Source organism: Lissotriton vulgaris, chromosome 10, assembly GCF_964263255.1.
Source record: "Lissotriton vulgaris chromosome 10, aLisVul1.2, whole genome shotgun sequence".
NCBI lineage: Eukaryota > Metazoa > Chordata > Amphibia > Caudata > Salamandridae > Lissotriton > Lissotriton vulgaris.
The window spans coordinates 675,466,226-675,490,983 of NC_141698.1; the positions used below are offsets into that span (position 1 = coordinate 675,466,226).

At 45.0% G+C, this 24,758-nt stretch overlaps 1 protein-coding gene across 3 annotated transcripts in view; it reads left to right on the top strand.

The window, feature by feature from the left end:
• The window catches only part of ZMYND11 (zinc finger MYND-type containing 11), a 685,469-nt gene that overhangs the window by 317,969 nt on the left and 342,742 nt on the right, over positions 1-24,758 (top strand). For all 3 annotated transcript variants that reach the window (XM_086941507.1, XM_086941508.1, XM_086941509.1), the window contains exon 10: positions 1,577-1,654. In XM_086941507.1, the coding sequence (XP_086797633.1) occupies positions 1,577-1,654 (78 nt within the window). The remainder of the gene's footprint in view (positions 1-1,576; positions 1,655-24,758) is intronic.

The window sequence follows — 24,758 nt, forward strand, 5'->3', positions numbered from 1 at the left end:
TCTTGTGAGAGTGCGCCAGAGTCCGGGCTTACTGGTCCAGGCTGGCAGGCATCATGTCAGAAGCGGTGGGTGCAGAGGTCCCACTAGAAGCTAGATGGCAAGTCCTGGGTGTGACAAGCGATGTCACTTGGCCGAAGTGGGACAAACAGTGGCTGGCTCTGGCGAGTATAGTATCCAAGAGAAATATAGCAAGGTTATGGGGAAGTGACCTTTTGCAAACGGTGGAAGAATGGGAGCGGGACCTGGACTGGTGCCAACAGGCTGAGAAAGTAATTTATAAAAGTCGAGGTTACCCCAAGAAGTGGCAGAAAATATGGGCAACATGGAGGCGATATATGGGGGAAGTGATGGATACCCAATCTGTGTCTGCTCCTAATTAATGTATGCTGGTCTTCACCTTGTGAGTGCACTGCTTCTGATGATTTCATGGGTTACCCTGCCTCCTTTGGACACATGAATTGTTACTACTGATCAGTATGGGCGCACCATGGACCTAGAGGGACAGGGAGGGAGCGAGCTGTTGGTGGTGCTCTGAGGGTGGCCTTCTTTACTTCTATGGCCTCCGGGGTGACTACGCTATTACGTAGGTGCCTTTCCAGGAATTTAATCTTTGTATGCAGGACATATTGTTCACACTGATTGTATAATTGACTTTCTGTGTAAATCCCAATGAACTTCCGATACCGACTGATGTGCGACTTTATGGAGCTTGTTATTACAATAAAAAAAATTCACAAAAAAAAAAGTATTGCGAAGTGGAAGTAAGTACTTGATAAAGCAAACACAATGAGATGATGGACGGAACGCTGAAACTTTTCAGACACTCACCCCCAGTCACAGGTCTGGGTTGAATACATCATCGTTCTTTAGCTCACTTTGCCACCTCAGTTCAGACCCAGCTATATGCAAATCAGTCTTGACCCTGTGTCTCATGGGAACAGTCCTGCCCGAAGTGCCAAGCCAGGTCTCCCCTGAACCGGAAAAAAGCATCCTGGGACCGGTTTCGGGGTAACACCCCTCATCTGCCAGGCTACCTTGAATCCAGTGGCAAAGTGAGCAAGGGACCCATGTCTGGGCCAACTTAGGGCAAACAAAGCAAACACAAAGAGATGATAAACGGAGCGCTAAAATCTTTCAGACACTCACCCCCCAGGTAAGTACTTGATGTCATGACACACAGATAACCAATACATTACTGATTCTGAGGTATTTTTGGGCAACGTTTATGAAATCTGCTACTAGGCACTGGTGTGCAACTGGAGTTTTTATATCACTATATTTTGTGCCGTAAATCACCCAAACATGTAATATATATATATAACAATGTATATATTCCCTCAAAATAACTGTAACAGTAAACTTATAGTTCTGATTTTAAACCAGAAGCATCCTTGAAACTGTTGGTTTTTATTAAGTACACTCGCCATAACTTGCAAACTAATTAAAAACAATCTGCTCATGACCTCACAGATAATGTATTATAAGTTTCATTCTTATTTGTGACTTTAAACAGTTATGTACAATATGTAACTAAATGTCTTTGAATGTTGCATACATATTTTATTCTTCTTTTCAGCTGGATGAGTTACATCTGTGCAAGACGTGTTTCTATTTATCCAACGCGCGTCCTGATAATTGGTTTTGCTACCCATGCGTAAGTATTTGAAAGACTGCATTTTGTTAATGTCTGCAGTGACAAAGGCAGTGTTAATGTCATTATTTTTGATTTTATTTAATTAAAGCAGGCTAGTCTGGGCTAATATCTTAGAGCTTCTTACTTTGAAAAGCAAAAGGTTTCTGGGCCAGAAAGCCTTGGTGCTATGGTATGCCCATGCTGTGGCAGTGGACTACAGTTGCTTCTCACTGAGGAAGCCTAGAAAACCAAAACTGGTTTGCGTTTTTTTCTGCGTTGGTCCTGTCCCAACAATTTGAGCTTGATTGGAGCAAAATCAACATAAATTTGAATTTGCATTGGCAGGCCTCTGTCTGGAGTGGCATGAATGGCAGATAGGAGCAAGGATGAATGCAGCAGTGTGTTTACCAGTGACTGAGATTAAGTTAAGCATTCCATCACTATTTTATTCTGCTAATGAAGAGTTCTGTGTTTTATGCAAAGAATAATGTTTTACTGCAGACGGTCCGTCCAGGTTATTCACATCCTAAGATAGAAGCTCTACATTGAAAGAGAAGCTGCAGTGATGAGTTTTTGTATTAACTGTAGGTAGTTGATCATATACAATCCAAAAAAACACATTAGGTAAAAAAAGAGTATATTTTAGTAAACTTAAATAGAGAAAGTAGGTACAGGAAATCTTGCTGATCAAAGGGCAGAGTCTCACCTTGTGGGTGAATAAATATACCAGGTTGTAGAATGTGATGATCAGACACTGTATAGAAAAAAGATTGTTCAGCCATTGTTCGATGACCAGATATCAAGGGGCCGCCTACAGTCAATACTTTGGTTTTTTGTGAATTGACTTTTAACTAATTCCTATTTATCCATTGCACAACTGCAGACAGTTTGGTTTGTGTGGGTAGCCATTTGATATCCAGTCTCAAAAATGATTTGGATATGTACATATGACATGAAGAAGAGATCAGTGAACCATAATAATGAATCAAGAGGATACATAAAGAATAAAAAGAGTAGGGCTAATTCAAGAACTTTAGACAGCAGCAAGTTGAATATGAGGAAGGAAGATGTACAAGCCACCTTATAAACAAAAAGTAGTCATAAGAGATTTGGACCTGATACCACTTCATGCAGCTGAGAATATTAGGACTTTAAGATACACTATCAAATGCTGCTGAGACCAACAAAATAAGAATAATCACTCTGCCCTAACCAATAAGGGCTCTGAGTTACTCCGGTATGGACTCAAGGAGCTCTCGAGTTTCATGCACAGCCTTAAGCAAGCATGATTAGGGCACAGCGTATTTTCGCTGTTAATGAAGATCAGGAGTTGGTGATTAACTTCTTACTCTGCCACCTTTGCTACAAAAGGAAGTAGTGGAAAGTTACTAAGAATTCCAGGACAAGTGCTACTATGATATTCCCACACTATACTCAAAGTTCAAAAACTCCACAGGTTTCCTGAAATGGTAACTAAAGCTAAGAACTAACTACATAAAATGCATGTTGATGTCCCCAGACAATCTACCAGTACTACAGGATGGCTAGATACATATAGTTATATTCTGAAAATGTGTGGGAGCGGCTGGTTATTTGGTACTAAAGGAAGCTGTGGAACTGATAAATCGATCCCCTAGGAACTTGGTGTGGGGTGAATAGCAGAGGTGCTATTAGTGCACACAGAATGGGCCAGAAACGTGCAGAAAATTGTGGTCTGAGGCAATGGAACACTAGGAGAAGAAAACACGCAAGAGACTATGTCAGTAGAGTGCCTGCAGCATGGTAGTATCACTTGGGAAGGCAGGTGGCGCAGCTGAAGGCTCCACCAACAGGTTACAGTAAGGGAGAAACTGTCAGCCACAATAGCCTAAGTAAAACTGATGATAATGCTGGTGAGTGGTGCCTGTGACAGGCAATTGAGATTTAAACCTGGTTGGGAAGTGAAGAAAACTATATACAATAAAGTATCACTAGCAATGGTTAAGTGGATCTGATAGACTTAGCAGGAGGGTGTTAGCAATAAGAAGCATAAAGATTACAGCCCAGCTAGGGGGCCAGTACCTGGGAACTTGAGTGGTAGACCTACACATGGGCAGCCATGGCTATGCAAGCCCAAAAGTAAATCCCTCTGCTTATAGTTTATTTCTTTGTAAAATGATTCTATCACAAATGTTGCTGTACTAGTTAGTTGAGGTTCACCCAATACATGGGATCAGTTTGGCACAGTAATATGGTGAACAAAGAACTAGCTGCAATGCATAACTTGGCCCAATGTAGGGGATGGCGTTATGGTCCTAAGTTACAGTGTTTGGGATGAAAACCTGCTGGAGTGTTTGGACGTAGCAGCTGTGGCGTTCCACAGACCATGCAGCATTATTGAAAGAAATGGTGGAAGTATCACAGGGCCCCGGAGGGAAATAAGAGATTCTGGGTTAACTGAGGAGTCCTGGAGGCCCCCTGTTGAGGAGCACACAGTTGTCAAGCATAAACACAACACAGGGATTGGCACAAAAATACTCGTAGGGGATGTGAAACCCAAAAGAGTGCTGTGTTAGACTAGAAGAATCAGAATAAGAGTTGTACTATTACAAGAGAAACATATAAATGATGCAGAGGAGGAAAAGCTTCGGAAGAGGTGGTGAGGATAAATTGCCTCAACATTATATTTAACATATTCTAGAGGGGTCATAGTCTAGATTGCACCAGGAGTGTGATTTCAACAATGGTATACAAAGGCAGAGGCGGTCTGTTCTAATGTTTCAATTGCTGGTTGGTATAATGAATTTATACTCACTGAATATAGATGACAGAAGCTTTCTTGATGTGTCCGTGTTGTGAGCAATAGCTGTGAATTGTGTACTGTAACAATTACTAGATCTGCTGTCCCCTCCACCGAGACTGGGCTTACACCAGGAATAACAACAACAGCTCATAGACAGATAGGGCCTGTTTGGTACCTGGAGAACATTACTCCTGATGACCCAAGAATATTCTTGCTGTTTGGCCACCCACAAATGACATAGTAGGCTAGATCTCATCATGGTGACACAGAAAGACCAATACAGATAGGAGAAGGTTGTGTATGGTGAATTTGAGGTGGTTCCTTTTGGGTCACTGACTCCTTCGGCTGACACATAGTGGTTTACTACTGCCCTGTGATCACCAACATGTAGACTGCAACCAGAAACTACAATACGTTGCATTTAGAGATGTCAATAGAGACACAATCCTAAATTATTTTGAGTGCATCTGAGGAACGCCAGGCAGTCAGACAGTGTAAAGGGAAGCCATGAAGGTGATGCTCAGTGCAACATGTATGGCACCAGACACCAATTGTAGCAAAATCTAATCAGACAGCTGTTTGTCTTCTTTGGTATAGCATCTGAAGTGTGGGAAGACTAATCTATTTCCATTTGGGGCTGACATGAAAAATGTGGGTTTTGTACCTCGAGCTGGGACTACACAGAATACACACATAATATGGAATAAGTCTTAACAGCCTTAAAGATGTCAGCAACAATTTGGAATGTTCTGCCACTCTCCTCTTTGGGACTGGTTGTGCTTGTCAAGATAGTTTTCCTGCCAAAATGCAAAACTTGATGTATCTGCTTCCGTCACAATGTCCAGTGGCAGGTGATTTGTAGTGTTGGTCTAGAGAGGTAGGTGCAGTAGAGTAAAACTGGAGTCCCTGAAGCTAAGGAAGTGTGGGGCTACCACACTTTGAGGTCTAATATATGGTAATAAAGCTGCTACATATTGCTCATTGGGGAGGGGAGGACATACTGAAAAGGTACCCCTACATAATCCAACAAATATGAAGAAAGTGATGAGAAAAATATGACACAACCTCTATTTCAGACACAAACATATGTTGCTTGCAACTGTTTAATAGGCCAGGACATAACTGAAGTATGGGGGAGAAAGGATGGATATGACAGAATGACACATGTATTACCTTTACAGAGATGCAGTAAAGATTCAGGGTTATGACATGGGCAGTTCATACAATATACCAAGTTAGTGCAGACTGCTAGGTAAATATGATTTTGGTTCCTTGAGGCCACGACCATCATATATACAGGTATCTGTGCTGAGTTTGGCCAGCAGTGAGTCTAAATTATGCTTGGCCTTAAAAACAAGAGTCTCCTGATGGTTAGAACATAATAAGAGGAGGCTAGCCAGAGCCAATCATGGACAAGGTTTCGGAGACTGCCTGCTTTCAAGTCAAAACAATTTCAAACAATGTCTGGTTCAAACTGTATCCTTTGAAAGCCAGGCAGAACATACCCAGGAGAATTTGTAGCATATCCGAGTTGCAGGAAGGCGGAAGACAACTTTTTGCACTTGACATGGTCATGCCATGATGTTGAGAAATTCTGTATTGAAGTGTTGAATAAATGACACCCCATAACTGGTAGAACCCCTCAATTTGCAATCAAACAATGTCTGTTTGGAGTTCCACAAAGAACAACAAAAGCAGAGAATGAGAGTTAGGGTTGTTGCGCTTTGTGCAGTCCTTATGAGGAAACACATAGCCATTCATTCGTTGAGACCCCTTGTCCTATGGCGCAAGTGTCGGTGTAATTAAATTGGTGGTGGAAGAGCTGATGAACAATTAACAAATGATTTGGCAGATTAGTCTGTGATGATAAAACAACTTCTAACCCCCATTGCAAGAGTGTCATGAGAGACAGAAAAGTGATGTTGAGTCTATAAAAATTGTATTGGGTAAAGTGGAGGAGAACTATGTAGTGTTAACAGGATAGGAGTGGACAAGATAACATGAAAGGTATGCAAACATGAAATGTTTATCCTTATGAAAGGTTAATTAATAAGGAAGCATTAAAAGTCAATCACTGAATGGTAGGAAATTTAGGAGTCCACCAAGGTGAATTGTGTATACATGCATGACAAAGTAAGTGACGTGTTTTGTGGTAGCGGGATTAGGAGCATTGCTGATGAAAATTACCGTTATGTATTGTCGGAAATCTGTGCATTTATTGATGTTTTTCCTTTTTCCTTTTTTTTTTTTTAAAGAGGTAGTGTTTATTTTTTACATATTTTATTTTAAAAAAAACTCCAAGGGCAGTCAACTATAAAAAAAAAAAAAAAAAAAAAAAGTGGACCATACATGCTTTCTTTCAAGATATGGAGACTGTTGCACAGTGGTATTTGCCTGTGGGTATTATGGTTGGATGAAAGCACAGGTGGGTGGCGAAGGGATTGGTCTGAAGAGACTGATTCTGGATTAATCATGCTCGTGGCACTATATGTTTGAAGTACCATTCTGTATCTGAAAGGGTAAAAGATCATGAAGGTTTGGGGTGTCCGGAGTAGGCCACTCTTGGCATGTCCGCTGGACTGTTTGATTCTGTGTTTGGTGGGGGACTGGTCTCCTGCATACACTTAACAGACCCCCCAGGATATAGCGGCATGGATTAGCAAATTTAGCGGCACAAAAATGGAAATTTAGCGGCACAAAAATGGAAATTTAGTGCCAATTTGCATTTTATGTGGCCATTTTTCCTACAACAAACACAGATATATTAGTTTTTTTAGTTATTTAACAACATGAAGCTATGTATATTTGGTTTATTTACAATGTAGACACTTTGTTTTCCTCGAGCGTGTGCTTCACAATTATGGGCTGCTGCACATTCTTTTTATATTTCAGACCCTACCATTAACTCCATTGCCAGCGATCCTCCGTAACCTACAACCAGTAATTGACAAGTCGCCTTTCAACAACACTATGACTTCTGTTCTGCAAAATACAAATATACAACCTTGTGATACAATTGGCAAAGTCCTATGGTACATACACGTCCTACACCTTCACCAAACTAAACATTGAACAATCCCTTCTTAACCTGATCGACAATTAAACTTAAACCACAATAGCTGTGATCAGACAGACTCCCGACATTCTGTAAGCGCTATGGGGGTCTACAGTTGGTATCAATGCACTACGTAAAAGCTGGTAACATTGGCAGTGGAGACAAGAAAGCAGACTAACACTGTTTCTTTCTTTCTACCAACCTTTCCCTCCTTCCTTTCACTTCCCCTTCTTTTGATGTATACACACTTGTCTTCATTCCTTGTCTCTCATCTTATCTATTTGCTTTGGTATTCTTTCTTCTTCTCGTCTTTCTTTTTTTTTTTTTTGGTGCAACCCGTTTTACTTCTGTCTCTGTTCTTTCACACACTTTCCCCTGCTTCTACTCTCACATTCCTGCCTCTTCCCTTGCACCTTTTTCCGTAGTAATACAATCCTATCCTTTGCCACACCTCTATGTTCTCATTTCCCTTGTTCCTCTATCTCTCCTTTCCATCTCCTTGTCCCCCTCCTCCCAGAACTACATTCCTTTTTTTTCCTATCTTACTTCCTGCCTCTCTCTGTTTTTTTTATTACACTTGTCGGTTTCCTCTGCTCCTTACTGCCTTTGAGAAATTGATTTATTTTCCTTTCTTTCCCTATTCAGGCCTAAACACCGAATGTTCGATATTTCAATATTTCATTTGAAGCCACTAATCTCATTACCGTCCTAGACGTTTTACAGATATCATATTATCGGCGCAAATTTGGCAAATTATTAACGGCGTCAGAGGCGCAACCAGCGCCAAATTTCGGGGGGGGGGGGGGGGGTAGGGGGTGTAAGAAAAAATTTCAGGGTGGGTGGGGGGGTTGCTGAACCTGTAATCAGTAGGCAGAGTGGAGCTGCAGGGCCTCCAACAAGGGGCGAAACAACAGCAAGGCCTAATTAACATTCAAATGGTCTTTTAAAGACCTGTGAAACGTTCGGGTGACGGCAAACCGCGAAATCGCGATATCCTGGAGGGTCTGACTTAACTTATTGCATTGTATAATGCCAGGAAGTGGCAATCTGTAATTATTGTTTGTCATTGGTTGGGTACTGTGCTGAATAATTGATTCAGACAGAATTGATGGGCTGGCACAGTATTGCAGATGTAAAATGTGTTTACTCTGGATGTGTCAGTTGGGTTTGTTTACAGTTTGTTGTGGAATGTTTTTTCGCCTGCAGTTCTTTGGCACACCACCCTTCCTTACACAAGCTATGTACTCTTGCTCTCGGGGCTTCTCTTGTTATTTGAAACCTCATCCTGTGGGAATCATTGTCCCATAAAGGTAATCCGGAGGTGCTGTTATAAGGCATCATTATAATGTGATTACTTTTTGTTTGTTTGTTTTATAAAGCCCAATGTAGACCTGAAGGTATCGTAGTGCTTTACTTTAGAATCGGGTCGTTACAGACTGGCACATAAATTGAAACATTTTTTGGTGTTAAGTATGGAGGGATGAAGTGATTTGCCCAGAATCGCAGGATGTTGGCCGTCTCTTCTGAGGCACGAACCCAGTTCCCCAGCTTTGAGGTCAACTGCTCTAGCCGTTATGCCACATCCTTCCCCCAATGTCTGTTGCTTAGGTGGGTTCAAAAAATGTCATAGGGTCTTGTCCTTTCAGCTCTATCTGCTACCTTCTCTACATTTGCCACGGGAGGGAGGGAGGGAGAACGAGAGAGAGAGAGAGAGAGAGAGAGAGAGAGAGAGAGAGAACTCTTGCATGGTGCTCTAGATTGGAAGGAATTATGCATTCTTAATACATACGCACTCAACACTAAGATCGTCTCATATGCTGACGACACCCAGCTTCTTTTCACCTGCCGCAAGAGCGAAGATTTCGATGGGGAAAGTATCCGAGAGTGCCTTGGGGCTGTTTTTAACTGGTTCCAACGGAACAGCCTCAAGTGTAACTCGGATAAATCCGAGATACTTTTTTTCGGATGCCCATCGGAACCGGACTGGCATGGTTGGTGGCCTGCTGACATGTTCCCTCCAGCCCAGTCCTCTAAATGGGCTAAGAACCTGGGAATTAAAATTGACAGCGGGCTTACGCTCAAATCCCAGGTGTCCACCCTCACAGGGACGTGTTTCGGCATCCTCAGGATGCTTCGAAAGTTTTTTCCTTTGCTTTCTGAGGGACATCGGAGAATAACTGTACAGGCCCTTGTCGGATCCAGATTGGATTATGCTAACATTCTGTATCTGGGTCTTCCAGAATATCTCTTACAGCGAATGCAGGTGACCCAGAATGCTGCAGCTCGAGCTATTTTTGGTCTGCATCGTCGAGCCAGTGCTTCAAACCTGCTGCAGTCTCTCCATTGGCTCCCAATACGGAAGAGGATAATGTTTAAGGCTCTGACATTAGCCCACAAAGCCCTCCACGCCACTGGTGCAAAATACCTACAGAAGAGGCTGGATTTTTACCGGCCGACATGATCTTTAAGATCAGAGTCATTGGCACTTGCTGTAGTTCCCCGTATCAAGAAGGCCCATGTAGGCGGTCGGTCCTTCAGATTCCTGGCCCCTCAGTTGTGGAATTCTCTACCGCTGTCTTTACGGTCCACATCCAATCTGCTTGCCTTTAGGAAGGGTCTAAAGACTTGGCTATTCTCTGGTTAGAGCGCCTCTATCCTTATTCTCTGTTTCCTTTGTTATGTTTTACAGTCTCTTTTCTGGGTCTGGAGCTCAAAGCTCCTTTGGAGTAGCCGTTGCGCTATACAAGACCCATAAATAACATAACATAACATAATTTGCATGATGCTTTACCTGGGAGGACACCTGATGAATCCCTAGTCATATAGGTCATTGACCATGATCAACTTGGACTATATGGTTCTTGTAAGATTCCGGTGGTGGTATCACTGGTTCATGACAACCAATGCAGATTCATGTTGGGTCGCAGCATGGCAATGAAAATTTGTAGATTTGCTTCATTTAGTAAAAGAAATCGAGGAAGTGCTTTCTCTGGTATTTTTGGACCTAGAGAAAGCCTTTGATAGCTTAAATTGAGTCTATTTGATGTAGGTTCTGTGGGCAATGGGATTTTGTCAGTATTCTGCGTCTGAGTCCGGTTACTATATTTCTATCCCAGGGGCAGAGTTGGGCGTTAGTCGGATGGTCTTAGACAGCTGGAGTATTGAACAAGGCACTCAGTAGGTGTGTGTGCCCACACCCTTCCTTTTCGCTTTGACTCTTAAGCCATCCTGAGTGGATGGGGGATCAGAACAGGCAATACCGTTCAAATGGTATCTTTGTATGCGGATGACACTTCATTTTTTCACAGCTCACCAGGTACTCATTATCACTGCTTGTGGCCAGGCTGGAAAGAGTGGGGGAAGTGCCTGGCCAAAGGGTTAGTAAACATAAGACTCTATTATTCCCTGTAGGGATGCTGGTAACATGTCTGAAGGAACAGCTATCTGATCTCAGTCTACAATGGAAAGTGGCCAGATGGTCGAAAAACAATACGCATATAATATGAGACAGGTGCTTGATGGTCTGCAATGGTCGCAATAGTCCATACGTTTTTGGAATAGGCTCCACACCCTTATCTTGGGAAGAGTGGCAGTTGCAAAGATGTTTCTTCTACTGCGGTTCCTGCGTAGTATACAAAATGCGCTATGTCCTCTAAAGCCTGATACCTTTAAACGACTAAATAGAGTGTTGGTGTTCCTATTTTGGAATGGAAAAGGCAGCATTTGAGGTGTGTACATATTGAAACTGGATCAGGAACATGGGATGCTGGATCTTCCCGATTTAGAACTGTATTGCTATGTGTCTCATATTCAACATGTCGCAAAGTGGGCAGCATAGAGCAACAATCGGGAAAAGTGGTTGCTAAAATGAACTCATGAGGATAATTCCTGTAAAGAAAATTACCTATCAGGGGCAGCAGACTAGATTGAGATCATCACTATATTGTACAAGAAACTGTAGGGGTCTGGGAGAAATTAGTTAATTGGGGCCTTAAAAGGCTACCCATTTATTTAGGTGCTTCAAGGGGAATTGAAAGAGTCTTTCAGAATACTACATCTGTTTGAGCTCCTGAAGCATATATCAACTTCTAAAGAATCCCAGATGGTTAGTCTTTGGGTATCATCTTGACTAAATACTGTTTTAGCATCCAAGGCACCTTAATAGTGTTAAACCTGCATATGTCAGGCTTGACCATCTCTTAATATTTGCTACGCAAGTTACTCAACAGTGGATTTTTCATACAGAACATAATGACCTTAATTCCCAATAATTTTATGTTTGAGGAATGTGTGGCTGTAGATACACATGCTTAGCATTATTCTGCCAACTAGTGTTGGGCTTTGAAGTGTGCAAGTTATTTTTCTTCGAAGAAAGTCTTTGGAGTCACAAGGTAGAGTGACTCACTTCTTGCTGGTAATGCTTTTGGTCATCAACTCCATACTATACTGTCCGTATTCTTTCCGATTGTGGCTTTGCTCATGCTCCATCATCCCTTTTCCCTCCTACCTTCATTGAGGTCGACTTCATCTGTCCGACTCGAGTCCGATATGGCCCCTGTGGGTCTTTGCCCAGTGGGCGCACTGCATAACTTTGACTTCTGATAGATACATCTGCCGTGTGGATTCCTCACCTTGTGAATATCCCCTTGCGTCAGCAACATTCGGAAATTCTTTTTGGTGCCTCGCGCCGACGTGGACTTGGATGTCATAGAGACACGGCATCGCACGCGACTCCGCTGATGTCACCGACGCCTACAATAGGCCCACGCCGGCGTGATGACATCAGTTCCCTTTTTTCCGCGTCGTCGACGCTAACGGTTTTTGGGATACTCTGTAGCTTCTGGTTACTCTGTAGCTATATTTCTTCGTTATTTCCAGTTCTCTTGTCACTTTGTTCGTTATTATGTCGACAAAGAAGACGGGTTTTAAGCCCTGCAGGGAATGTGGAAAAATGATGTCCGTTACGGACCCGCACCAGGACTGTATTTGGTGTTTGAGCTCCGACCACGATGTGGATGGGTGTTCGTCGTGTCAAAAAATGAATCCAAAGGCCCTGCGAGAAAGGGAGTCTAAGCTTTTTGTGGCTAAGCTGAAGTCCGATAAAGAAAGAAAATCTTCGAAGTCCCGTTCGAAGAAGTTGAGGTCGAGGTCTCGGGAGGCGTCGGCTTCGAGGTCTTCCTCGGATCATGCTTCGAGGTCGCGAAGGAAGCACAAGAAGAGGAGACATGAGTCCCGACGTCATTCAGGTGATAAGTCTGGCTCGAGATCAAGATCACCCAAGAAGATTAGATCCAAGGTAATTCCTCCTCAGGAGGTTTTGGATCAGGAGGGCGAGGCTTCGCCTTCGGAGTCGCCAGTACATTCACCGACTCCGGCACCCGATCCGACTCAGGCTCCGTCTCCGGCGCAGGAAGAGGAAGAGGAGGTTCCTGTGGAGGTTGAGGGTTCGACTCCTGTTGTTGAGACAGATTCGAATCTACCTCTAGGTCGACCTGAGCATCCACCTTTTCCGGCTCCAGGTCAGGATCCTTCGGCGTTTCTTAACGCTATGTATGATGTTTTCTCTAAGTCTTGGTACCCCTCTGGAGCGCCTTCGGGTCCTATGGGTCCAATGGCATTTAATTTGGGGGTGCCTCATTCATACGCCCCGGCACCTTTCATGCCGTTTTTGCCGGCTCCGACCCCGCTGTGGCAGTACCAGGCTCCACCGAGGTCGACGCTGATGTCGACGCCGGCTCGTCCGAAGTCGACGACTCCAGCACCGGCGTCGCCCGCTCCAAGCAAATCTTTGGAACATCCTTCTAAGCCTTCAGGTTCGATTCCGACGCCGGCTCCGGCGCCGTCGGAGTCGGCAGTGGATCCGGCTGCACTCCGCGTTAAGCAGAGATCTAGAAGGGAGGCTCAACGTCTACTGGAGGAGCAGAGGTATTGTGAGTCTCATTCTGACTTGGAAGAAGGTGAGATGGATGAAAATTATTTCGAGGATCTAGCAGAGGCTAGTGGACTTGAGTTTTCTCCAGAGTGGGTCTTGCCATCAGGCTCTGATGTGCCATCTAAAGATGTTCAGCCATATCACGTGGTGATGAAAAAAGCAGCTGGACATTTAGGTTTAAAATTGCCTACTGTTGCGTTTAAATCGAATCTGCTTACTGAGGTTCTTCATTCTCCGAGCTCAGCAGTGGAGCCCTTGCTCCCTTTAAATGATGCTTTGACTGATCCCATTATGGAGGTGTGGAAGAAGCCCCTTTCTGCTCCTGCAGTCTCGAAAGGTGTGGCTCGGAGGTATAGAGTGGCTCCTGAGGACCCTGCCTTTTTGTCGACACACCCTTCTCCTGAAAGTTTGGTGATCCAAGCGGCATGTTCCAAAAAGTCAATAGGTGCTTTTCCCCAAGTTCCTGGTGACAAGGAAGCTAAAAAGCAGGATCAAGTGGCCAAAAAGACTTTCTCTTCCGCGAGTATGGCGTTAAAATCAACAAATGCCACTTGCCTTATGGGAAGATATATCCATGCTCTTATGGACTCTGTACGTTCGTTGATCCCAAAGGTTCCTGAAGACTGCAGAGGTGACTTTGAGGAAGTTTTATCTGACACACAGGCAGCAGCTCGTCGGGTTATTCAGAGCGGCCTTGATACTGCAGATTCTGTGGCAAGGATCATGGGCACTGCTGTTGCCACTAGGCGTTCAGCTTGGTTAAAATCCTCTGATTTTTCTGCTGATGTGCAGTCTGCTTTGTTAGATCTGCCTTTTGATGGAGAAGGACTCTTTGGCAAAAAGGCAGATTCGGCCTTGGAGAGGTTTAAGGACAGCAGGGCGACTGCTAGATCTCTTGGTCTGCAAGTAAGAGGTTCTACGGCCAGGAAATTCAGAGGCTTTGGTCGCTCTTCCTTTCGTACATTTAGACACGGTCAGCAGCAGCATCAACAGCAGCAGCAGCAGCAAAACACCTTGTATAAGTCGTACAGGAGAAGGCAAAGGGCGCGTCCTCGAGGGCGTCAGGCCTCTTCCTCCTCCACCTCCTCCAACCCCCCAGCCACAGAAAAGCAGCCCTAGATCCGCCATCCAGGATCATGTGGGTCCGGTGGGGGGTCGGCTTACTCACTTTCTATGGGATTGGGAATCGGTTATATCAGATCTTTGGGTTCTCAATCCCGTAGAAAATGGGTATGCCCTTCCCTTTCGGGAATTCCCTCCCAATTACCCTCCTTGCCAGGGATATTGCTCAGAGGAACATCTGCTACTCCTACAGGAGGAAGTTCAAACTCTGTTGAGGAAGGGTGCGATAGAGGTGGTGCCGGAGCAGGAAAAAGGTCAGGGATGCTACTCCCGGTATTTTCTGATCCCCCAAGAAGGATGGCAGGCTTCGTCCGATTTTGGATCTCAGGATCTTGAATTTTTATCTAAAACTGGAGAAATTCAAGATGCTCACCCTTGCTCAGGTTCTTCAGGCTCTGCTGGAAGAAGACTGGATGGTGTAGCTCGACTTGCAGGATGCGTACTTTCACATCCCTATCCTGAAGTCACACAGGAAGTATCTCCGTTTTACGGTGGGATCGCAGCACTATCAGTTTGCGGTCCTTCCGTTTGGGCTTACTACTGCGCCTCGAGTCTTCACCAAGGTGATGGTAGTGGTGGCAGCGCATCTCAGAAGGTCGGGGATTCCTGTATTCCCTTATCTGGACGACTGGCTGGTCAAAGCAGAGTCGGCCGAGAGAGTGCTCCATCATCTGCGGGAGACAACCCAGTTGTTGTTCAGGTTGGGTTTTTCAATAAATGTGCCCAAATCTCACATGGTGCCCTCCCAGCGCAACCTGTATATAGGTGCAGTACTGGACACAACTGTATGTTGTGCATTCCCTCCTCCTCAAAGGATTCGCGACATACAGGAAATGATTCCTTTATTCTACAATGGAGCGGTCGTTCCAGTCCTGAAGGTCCTTCGCCTGCTCGGTCTGATGGCTTCTTGCATTCTGTTGGTCAACCATGCACGCTGGCACATGAGGGCGCTCCAGTGGTGCCTCCGCAGGCAGTGGTATCAGCACAACGGAGATCTCAGGGAGTCAGTGAGGATCTCCAGAGAAGCTGCGGGGGATTTGTCTTGGTGGGGCGTGGAAGGCAACCTGTCTCAGGGGAAGCCTTTTCAGCTACCTCCTCCGGTGGCCACGGTGATTACGGATGCATCCACTCTAGGGTGGGGTGCTCATCTGGGGGACCTGGAGGTCAAGGGTCTTTGGTCTCCAGAGGAAAGGTTGCTTCACATCAACCTTCTAGAATTGCGGGCGATACGTCTGGCGCTCAAGGCCTTCCTCCCTTCCCTTCGCAGTCGGTCGATCCAAGTCCTGACGGACAACACGACCGCGATGTGGTACATCAACAAGCAGGGGGGAGTGGGGTCGCAGTGTCTCTGCAGAGAGGCTCTGCGTCTCTGGTCCTGGGTTCAGGACCACCAGATTTGTCTGATGGCAAATCATCTGGCCGGAGTTCTGAACGTTCGTGCAGACGTTCTCAGTCGGCAGTTCTCTGCCGACCACGAGTGGAGGCTTCACCCAGAGGTGGTGCGTCAAGTCTTTCGGACGTGGGGGACACCTCAGGTGGACCTGTTCGCTACTCGCGAGAATGCTCACTGTCCGTCCTTCTGCAGTCTCCAGTATCCGATGCAGGGAGCCTTAGGGGACGCGTTTCAGTTGAGTTGGGGAAATCGACTCCTTTACGCGTTTCCTCCCATACCCTTGATTCCTCAGATTCTGAGGAAGATTCGCCAAGACCGGGCCCAAGTCATTTTGGTCGCCCCGGACAGGCCAAGAAGGGTGTGGTATACAGATCTGCTCCACCTCTCCTCTCACCCGCCGCTCCGTCTCCCTCTCAGGGCAGACCTCCTCTCTCAGATGGAGGGGCAGGTTCTACACCCCCACCTCCACACATTGCACCTACATGCTTGGAGATTGAACGGGGCAACCTGATTTCCTTTTCTCTCACACCTGACGTGGTGGATGTCATCTTGTCAGCCAGGCGTGACTCCACTAAATCTGTCTATTCGTATAGATGGTCGAAATTTGTCTCTTGGTGTGGGGAGAAATCTATTGACCCTTTGAGAGCCCGTTCGTCTGACGTTCTCCAGTTTGCCCTTTCTCTGGCGCAGCAAGGACTTGCTGTTGCTATGGTTAAGGGCTATCTTTCGGCGCTGTCGGCTTTTCTCTGTTTGCCTGACCAGCCGTCTCTTTTTAAGTCTCCTGTAGTTTTAAGGTTTTTGAAGGGTCTCACAAATATGTTCCCTCCTACTCCTTTTATTGTGCCTCAGTGGGACTTAAATCTTGTTTTGACCTTTCTGATTAGTGCTCCTTTTGAGCCTCTTCATAAATGTCCTATGAGGTTTTTAACTCTTAAGGTGGTCTTCCTCGTTGCAATAACCTCGGCAAGGAGGGTAAGTGAGCTTCAAGCTCTTAGTTCCAAGCCCCCTTTCTTGACCATTCATGCTGATCGGATGGTTCTTAGGACCAGGGCTGCTTTTCTTCCTAAGGTGGTGACTCCTTTCCACCTTGGTCAATCCATTACCCTCCCTTCCTTTTATCCTCCCCCACATCCTTCCAAGGAGGAGGAGAGGTTACACCGTCTGGACCCTAAGAGGGCGGTGTCTTTTTATTTGGACAGAACTAAGGACTGTCGGTTGGATGACCAGCTCTTCATTGGCTTTGCTGGCTGCAGGAGAGGAAGAGCGGTCCATAAAAGAACTTTATCGAGATGGATCGTCCTCTGTATAAAGATCTGCTACTCTTTGGCCGGTAAGGATCCTCCAGAGGGTATAAGGGCTCATTCTACAAGAGCTAAGTCGTCTACCTCAGCATTGGCTAGAGGTGTTCCTGTAGAGGACATTTGCAGGGCGGCAACTTGGTCTTCCCTCCACTCGTTCGCAAAGCATTACTGCTTGGACACTGAGGTGAGGAGGGACGGCCACTTTGCGCGCTCTGTCCTTCAGGATTTCCTGGTTTAGAAGAGTGGACACCCTCCTCCGGGAGTGGGGATTGCTGTGGGACTCTATTCACAAGGTGAGGAATCCACACGGCAGATGTATCTATCAGAAGAACAAGTTACTTACCTTCGGTAACGCTTTTTCTGGTAGATACTATATCTGCCTGTGGATTCCTCACTGACCCACCCGCCTCCCCGTTGTCAACTCTTCTTTACCAGAGTTACTGTATTGTATTGTATATATATTGTAATGTTAAGGAGTTGCTTCCATTGCTTGTGCTTCACACTGTGTGTGTTTCTCCTTGGCTATTGTGTATTGTGTATGCTATGTATATTTCTACTGTCATTGGTCCGTCCGTGTGCCTCGATGGCACGGAAAAAAGGGCGGAACTGATGTCATCATGCCGGCGTGGGCCTATTGTAGGCGTCGGTGACGTCAGCGGAGTCGCGTGCGATGCCGTGTCTCTGACGTCCAAGTCCACGTCGGCGCGGGGCTACAAAAAGAATTTCCGAATGTTGCTGACGCAAGGGGATTCACAAGGTGAGGAATCCACAGGCAGATATAGTATCTACCAGAAAAAGCGTTACCGAAGGTAAGTAACTTGTTCGTTTCCTCCACACCATGTCCAACTGGTGATGGAACGGACGCCTTGCTCCTTCAGTCCTTGCTGAACACAGATTGCTCATGCACAATATCAACATGGAAAGGGAGTGCAGTGAGGCCCTAGTGATATAGTGACTTTGTTCTTGGAGTCACGGGGTTAAAAGTAAGCCAACATGTTTTATTCCCTTCTAAGAGGCTGACGTCTTTTCTCACATGCAAATTCTGATGAAACCTGTAACTTCCTATGACTCTTAACGGTTGTATTGAAAATCCCATCCTCAAAATAATCGGTTTTCAGTAGGTATTCGTCACAGATAGCTAACAGAGTTTTCCATGATTTCAGCTTTCTAATGTGTACAACTGGCAATATTGGTTTTAAATGGCCAGATATTGGCTGTAGATTAAGAGCAAAATGTGGCATGTCTGATCAAGATGGGAGTTATACAGTGGATACCAGCGATCACTAATCAAGGCATTACAGGTCACTTCCTCTGTTCACAAACAAAACCTCCAGAAGAACCTGATCACTTACTGTGTAAATAAGAGCAGGCGAACTGCAGTTTATCCACCTTCCCACTCCTAAACATATTACATTCAGGAGATGACACTGCATTAACCAAAGGATTTGCAGATTGCTTCCCCTGAAGAACCACTTTAGGTTCCAGTAGGAGCAGATCCCTTACACTTTAAATATGATAACAGAGAATGCAGTTGATCAAGCCTGGCGGCAGTCCGCTATTAAACTAGCTGCCTTTCTCATAGAAAACAATGACTGGCGGGCGATCTAAATGTGTTCAATATGTGACATCTGCCATGGAAGACTGAAATATGCTCACAGTAAACTGGAGGTCAGACATTTTCCTTGCACCATTTAAGGTCTCTTTTAACTTTCAAGGATATTTGTGACTCCTGTCTTTTAGTACATCCAAAATATGGGGATTTCGGCGAAGAATAATTTTGCTTATTTTCAAGTTATTCATTCATTATTTTTGTTAATATGGCCTGGATACAGAGGTTATCTCATCTGAAGCATTTTTCAGTGTCTTCTTGCCTGTCACAGAGCAGTATTTGTTGCATTTCTGTCTCCTGGTTGTTTAGGCTTGCTCCATTGATACTTTAAAAAACAAACCAATTTTAGGTAAATAATGTGCTCTCGTTGGTGTCTCTCATTGCTTCATTGCTTTGGTCTGTTTCCCTTTCAAGGAGGAACCTCTACTTCTTCTGTTCCATCATGAGTTGAGAAGAGCTCCCGAAGTGGCAATTTCGTTTCTTCCTTATAATTATGCACTGAATTTGCTTTTAAGTGGGTTCACAGCTAATTGGCAGATCTTGTGTGAATTGACATACTGACTGCTTGTGTTCATGGAAATGGCAGATGGCTCATAATCTAAGACCCCCCCACTTTATTCTCAATTAAATCAGAACAGTACCCAACAGTGGTTGCTAACATGCTACCTGAGTTTCACTTCTTGGGGTCCCGAGGCCGAACAGAAGCAGAGTTGCGTCTGCAGTCTGTTCATGTTCATCAAATTTTTGTCTTGGTTTCTAAAGATTAATCAGTTTATGGTTGCCTATGTGCTGGAGTTTCAGGGTGGCAGAGGAAGTCATCTTTGCCTATACCCACCTGTAGGAGGCTGGCTTAGTTTAGTATATGGTGAGCACTCACAGGAGTGATTAAATTAAAGCTGCACTGATTTACCACTTAATCAAGTGAAGGTTAAATGAAAAACTATCAAAAGCTAGGAAATGTATTGCATTTGGACTGTTGTAGGACTAGGTCTGCCTCTCCCTCTAGGCTGTCTATGCTAGGAAAAATGGGGCTTCTCTCACAAGAGAGCAGAGGCAGACATTAAGGTGCTGTATTCTCAGAGAGCGATATCTCCCCTGTGCTTCAGGATGTGCTCCCACGCGCAAAGCTGTATGTTTGCTGAGCTCAGACCGTGGATCTCAAATAAAGCATGAGTGCCAGTGAGCAACAATATGTTGTCCAGTATTGGGGTATCTTTCATAGATTCACATGCCTCAATCATTCCCCGTCGTCCTGGTGGGAGCCCCACGGTACATAAATAACAAAGTAGTCAATCGTGTATCTCCGTAGGCCATTATGGTAGCAACCATATACTCTATAGCCTATTAGTCTACTTTTACAAAAAGGACCAAACTGAAAACCTAACCAATCAGCAGCCAGTAACCTCTAGAACCTTCCCAAGAGAGGCTGAGTTCCTCAGATTTTCACCGCACTTTGTTGTGTACGGGAGTCTTCCTAAGCTCTGCTCTGTTTCTTCAATTTTTTCAGATACGTCTAATTTAGATTTCTTTGTGAAGAATGTCTGATAAGAAAGGATTATTTAGAGCCTGTAAATCCTGTGGGAAGAAGAGAGTGCACGTGTATGATGATGCACACAAGGATTGTATTTATTGTCTATCCCAGCCATGAGACAAAACAATGCAAGATATGCTGCACCTTCTCAACTAAAACCTTGAGGGATAGAGAAGGACAACTTCTAATATGGCTAAAAAAAGAAGCAGTCTGCTTCCTCTGATGTGGATAGCGACACGCAGGAGGCCCAGGTCGCCTGAGGGTCATGAAGAGAGAAGGAAGCATTCTAAAGTCTCTCATTTGACCAAGGAATCTCTTAAATAGGAGAAACAGACCATGGTCTCCTCAGAGATTGGATCCCCTCAGTCTCCAGTCTACATCTGAGGATGAGCAGAATGGAGAGATGCCAGACAGTCCTCCACCCACTGAGGAGTGGGATGACTACATAGCACTAACGCCATCCCCACCGCCTCATCATCCTTCAGACTTGCCTCCGGAGGAAATCGGAGGATTCCATAATATTAAGGACAGAACTGCTAACAGATTTCATCTTCTAACAATTGTGCATCAATTGGACTGTTTCCTCTATGATTTTAAAGACCAAGTAAGGAAGACCGTCAGATCAATACCTATCATTGATCATATTTGGCAGGAAGGAAATAAAGTCATGAAGGCACCAGCTTCCGTGGTTCCCTTATTACCAAGTTTGGCAAAGAAATATAGGGCCCCTAAGGGCTCTCCGGCGTGTCTAACGAGTCACCCCAAGCCTGACCCTGTGATCTCTCAGGCAGCTCAGAGACGATCAAAACATCCATCTACACCTATCATTTCTCCTCCAGATAAGCAGGGTCGGCGCCTTCAGGCAATTGGAAAAAGATTTTCATAAATGGCGGCAGTCTCAGTTAGGGCTGCTAATGCTTTGGCCATTTTGGCCCGTTATGATAGGCAAATGTGGTCCGACATAGGTAATACGAAGGAAATTATTTCCGGAAGGTAGTAAAGAGGAGTTTCTTCACATACTCACAGAAGGAGAAAGAGCAGCATCAGAAATAATTGACATTGCTATGGACATTGCCACAATTTCAGGCAGTTAGCTGGTGCTGCCGTTTTAAGGGGACAAGGATGGTTAAAGGCAACAAATTTCTGCCTGGAAGTTCAGACCAAATGGAGACAGCCTGTTTGGCAGCCATATTGATGAGGCGCTTACCGCCATTAAAAAAGATGCTGATACTGCTAGGGCGCTTGTAACCCTTCAGTACTGCAAGGTGCCCTTTCGGGGAGCTCGAGATAGGGAGTTTCTCAAATTATAGGGGGACTTACCAGCGTTCCCAGTCTTACCAGACCTACCAGACACAATATCGACAAGGATATGGGCAGCAATCCTACTGCCAAGCGACTACAGCTGGTTTCTCTCGGCAAGGTTCCAGACAAAAAGCCAGGATCTCAAGGCCATGACTCCGGCTGCAAGCAGTGATTGCAGCAGGGTACCAGCTGCTTTTCTTTCCCCCCTGAATGGTGCAAAAATCTCCAAACATATCAACCAGTGGCGGGACATCACTTCAGACAAGTGGGTCCTGGATCTCATCTCTTATGGCCACACTTAAGAATTAATTCAAATACCTCCCAATACCCCTCCCAGGGGATCGCACCCCCTTTCGCTTTCACTTACTCAAAAGAGAAGCAAGGATCATGCTTCAAAAATGGGCAATAGAAAAGGTCCCTTTCTCCCAGAGTAGGAAAGGCTTCCACTCCGCTTTCTCATTCGCAAAAAGTTGGGAGAGTGGAAGCCTATCCTAGATCTCAGAAAATGGAACAATTTGCTAAAGTGTCAAACATTCAGGATGGTCACACTTTCAGACATCCTACGGCGCCTCAACAGTGGCGATTTCATGACCTCATTGGATCTCGAGGATACATACTTTTATGTCCCTATTCATCTGAAGCATAGGAAATTCTTATGGTTCACAGTGGCTGGTACCCACTATCAATTCTGAGTCCTTCCATTTGGCCTCAAATTGGCTCCACGGATTTTCACAAAATGTTTAGCCCCAGTGGCAGCAGCTTTGAGAAGCAACGGTCATCAGGTATTCCCTTAACTCGATGACTGGCTGCTAAAGGCACCATCTTCACACCTAGTGCCGCTGACTAGCTTGCACATGAGGCCTCTTCAAGAGGAACTACGTCAATGGATTCAAACCACAGGTTAATTTGACTACATGGTCAACGTCACTCCTCGGATGAAAGAGGCTCTACGGTGGTGGACTCGGAAATCACATCTGTCCCATGGCCAGTCTTTTCTTCCAGTCATCCCAGATTTCATAGTAACAGCAGATGCTTCTATGGAAGGCTGGGGAGGACACTACCAGGACCTGCAAGTGCAAGGGAAGTGGTCATTGGCTCAGCGGCAAATGCACATAAACAGGTTGGAATTGCAAGCCATTTTTCTATCTCTTCAGGATTTCCTTTCTCGAATACAGGTGTCATCGTGGTTGATCCGGACAGACAACACCACAGGCATGTTTTATATCAACAAACTCTCTGACTCTGACTCTGTCACAGGAGATGTGGAACTGGCTGACGCTCCACCCAATTTCTTTAACAGCGGGACATGTCCCGGGTCTCAAGAATATTTTAGCAGATGGTTTGAGCAGAACGAACGACAGCTGCCACAAATGGGAGCTGTAACAAGAACAGCTGGACAAGATATTTGCAATCTGGGGAAACCCAGCAGTGGACCTGTTTGTGACCCAGATCAACTCCAAATGCCGATTCTTCGCAAGCAGATTCCCTCTCCCAAACTCACGAGGGAATGCTGTTTTGATGCGCTAGTCAGAGATCTATGCACACGCTCCCCCCCCCCCCCCTTCCTCTGATACCCAGGGTCCTCACGAAGATGAAATAGGAGCACTGCCGCATTCTGCTCATGGCCCCCCGGTGGTCCAGGCAACACTGGTACTCGGAAGTCCTCCTTCTGTCGGAAGCTCAGCCCATCCGCCTATTGCCAACACCAACGCCGTTGACCAAAATCAAAGGTCGTGTGCCATCCTGAGCCAGCTTCTCTGTAACTGCATGCGTGGCTCCTGAATTCTTCAAATTAAAAATGTTAACATTGTGCAAGACTGCAAGGACATTATTGACAAGTCTAGGGCTGAGAGCACCAATAAGACTTACAGGCTTAAGTGGAAGCTTTTTGTTTATGGTGCAAACGCAATGAAGTACATCCCTTTCACTCTGCTCCAGAAGAAGTCCTCCCTTATTTGCTTTCCTTAGCAAAGTCTGGTCTTGCACACTCGTCAGTTAGAGTTTATCTGGCTGATATATCAAGATGCAGGCGATCGCCACATACTCCACCTTTATGGTCCTCAAGAGTCGTAAAGCAATTTATGAAATGACTGTTTAGAGCTTTCCCACCCATCAGAGCTCCACCCCCGGAATGCAACTTAATGTGGTGTTATCTCAATTGCTAAAACAGCCATTCAAGCCCATTCAAAAGGCAGAACTGAATTACTTAACCTTGAAAGTCGCCCTTCTTCCAGCACTTACTTCAACAAGAAGGGTTAGTGAAATACAGGCTTTTACCATATCTCATCCCTTCTTGCGCTTCACTGATGAAATGGTCATTCTAAGGACAAATCCTAAATTCATCCCAAAAGTTCCTTCTCAATTCCATTTGAATGAGCCATTCATTCTGAGAACTTTCTTCCCTAACCCTTCCACGCCTGCAGAAAGAGCACTCCTCACTCTAGACTTGAAGAGATGTCTATCATTTTATTTACAACGGACAACAGACATACGAAAATCAAATCAGATATTCATAGCTTATGATCAAAGCTGTCAAAGCACTGCTGTCTCTAAAGCTACCATAGCCAGATGGATGGCGAGCGCAATACAATTTTGCCATGACAAGACTGGCAAGCCATTATCAAGGATTGTGAGAGCGCAATACAATTTTGCCATGACAAGACTGGCAAGCCATTATCAAGGATTGTGAGAGCGCACTCCACTAGAGCAGTTTCAGCATCAACTGCTTTATTTGCCGGAGTGCCACTTGAAAAAATCTGCATAGATGTGACGTGGAAAACTACGCACACGTTTATGCAGCATTACTGCCTGGAGTCATCGCAGCGTGCTGACGCGTCCGTGGGACAGGCAGTATTAAGGAACCTATTTTGTTAAGGTAAGCCTCTTTCAAGAGAGATTTTATTAGCTGATGTTTTGGATGCAGTATATATTTCTTAAATATGTCTATACATACTTATTTTTTCATTTGCTTTTTAATTCTGCAAATATTCTATGCACTGTCATGTTCAAACCTTTGATCTGTAGATTAATACTGCATTTAGGATTATTTTAACACTACCCACCATCCACAAAGGTGTTTTTCTTGATGAACATATTTA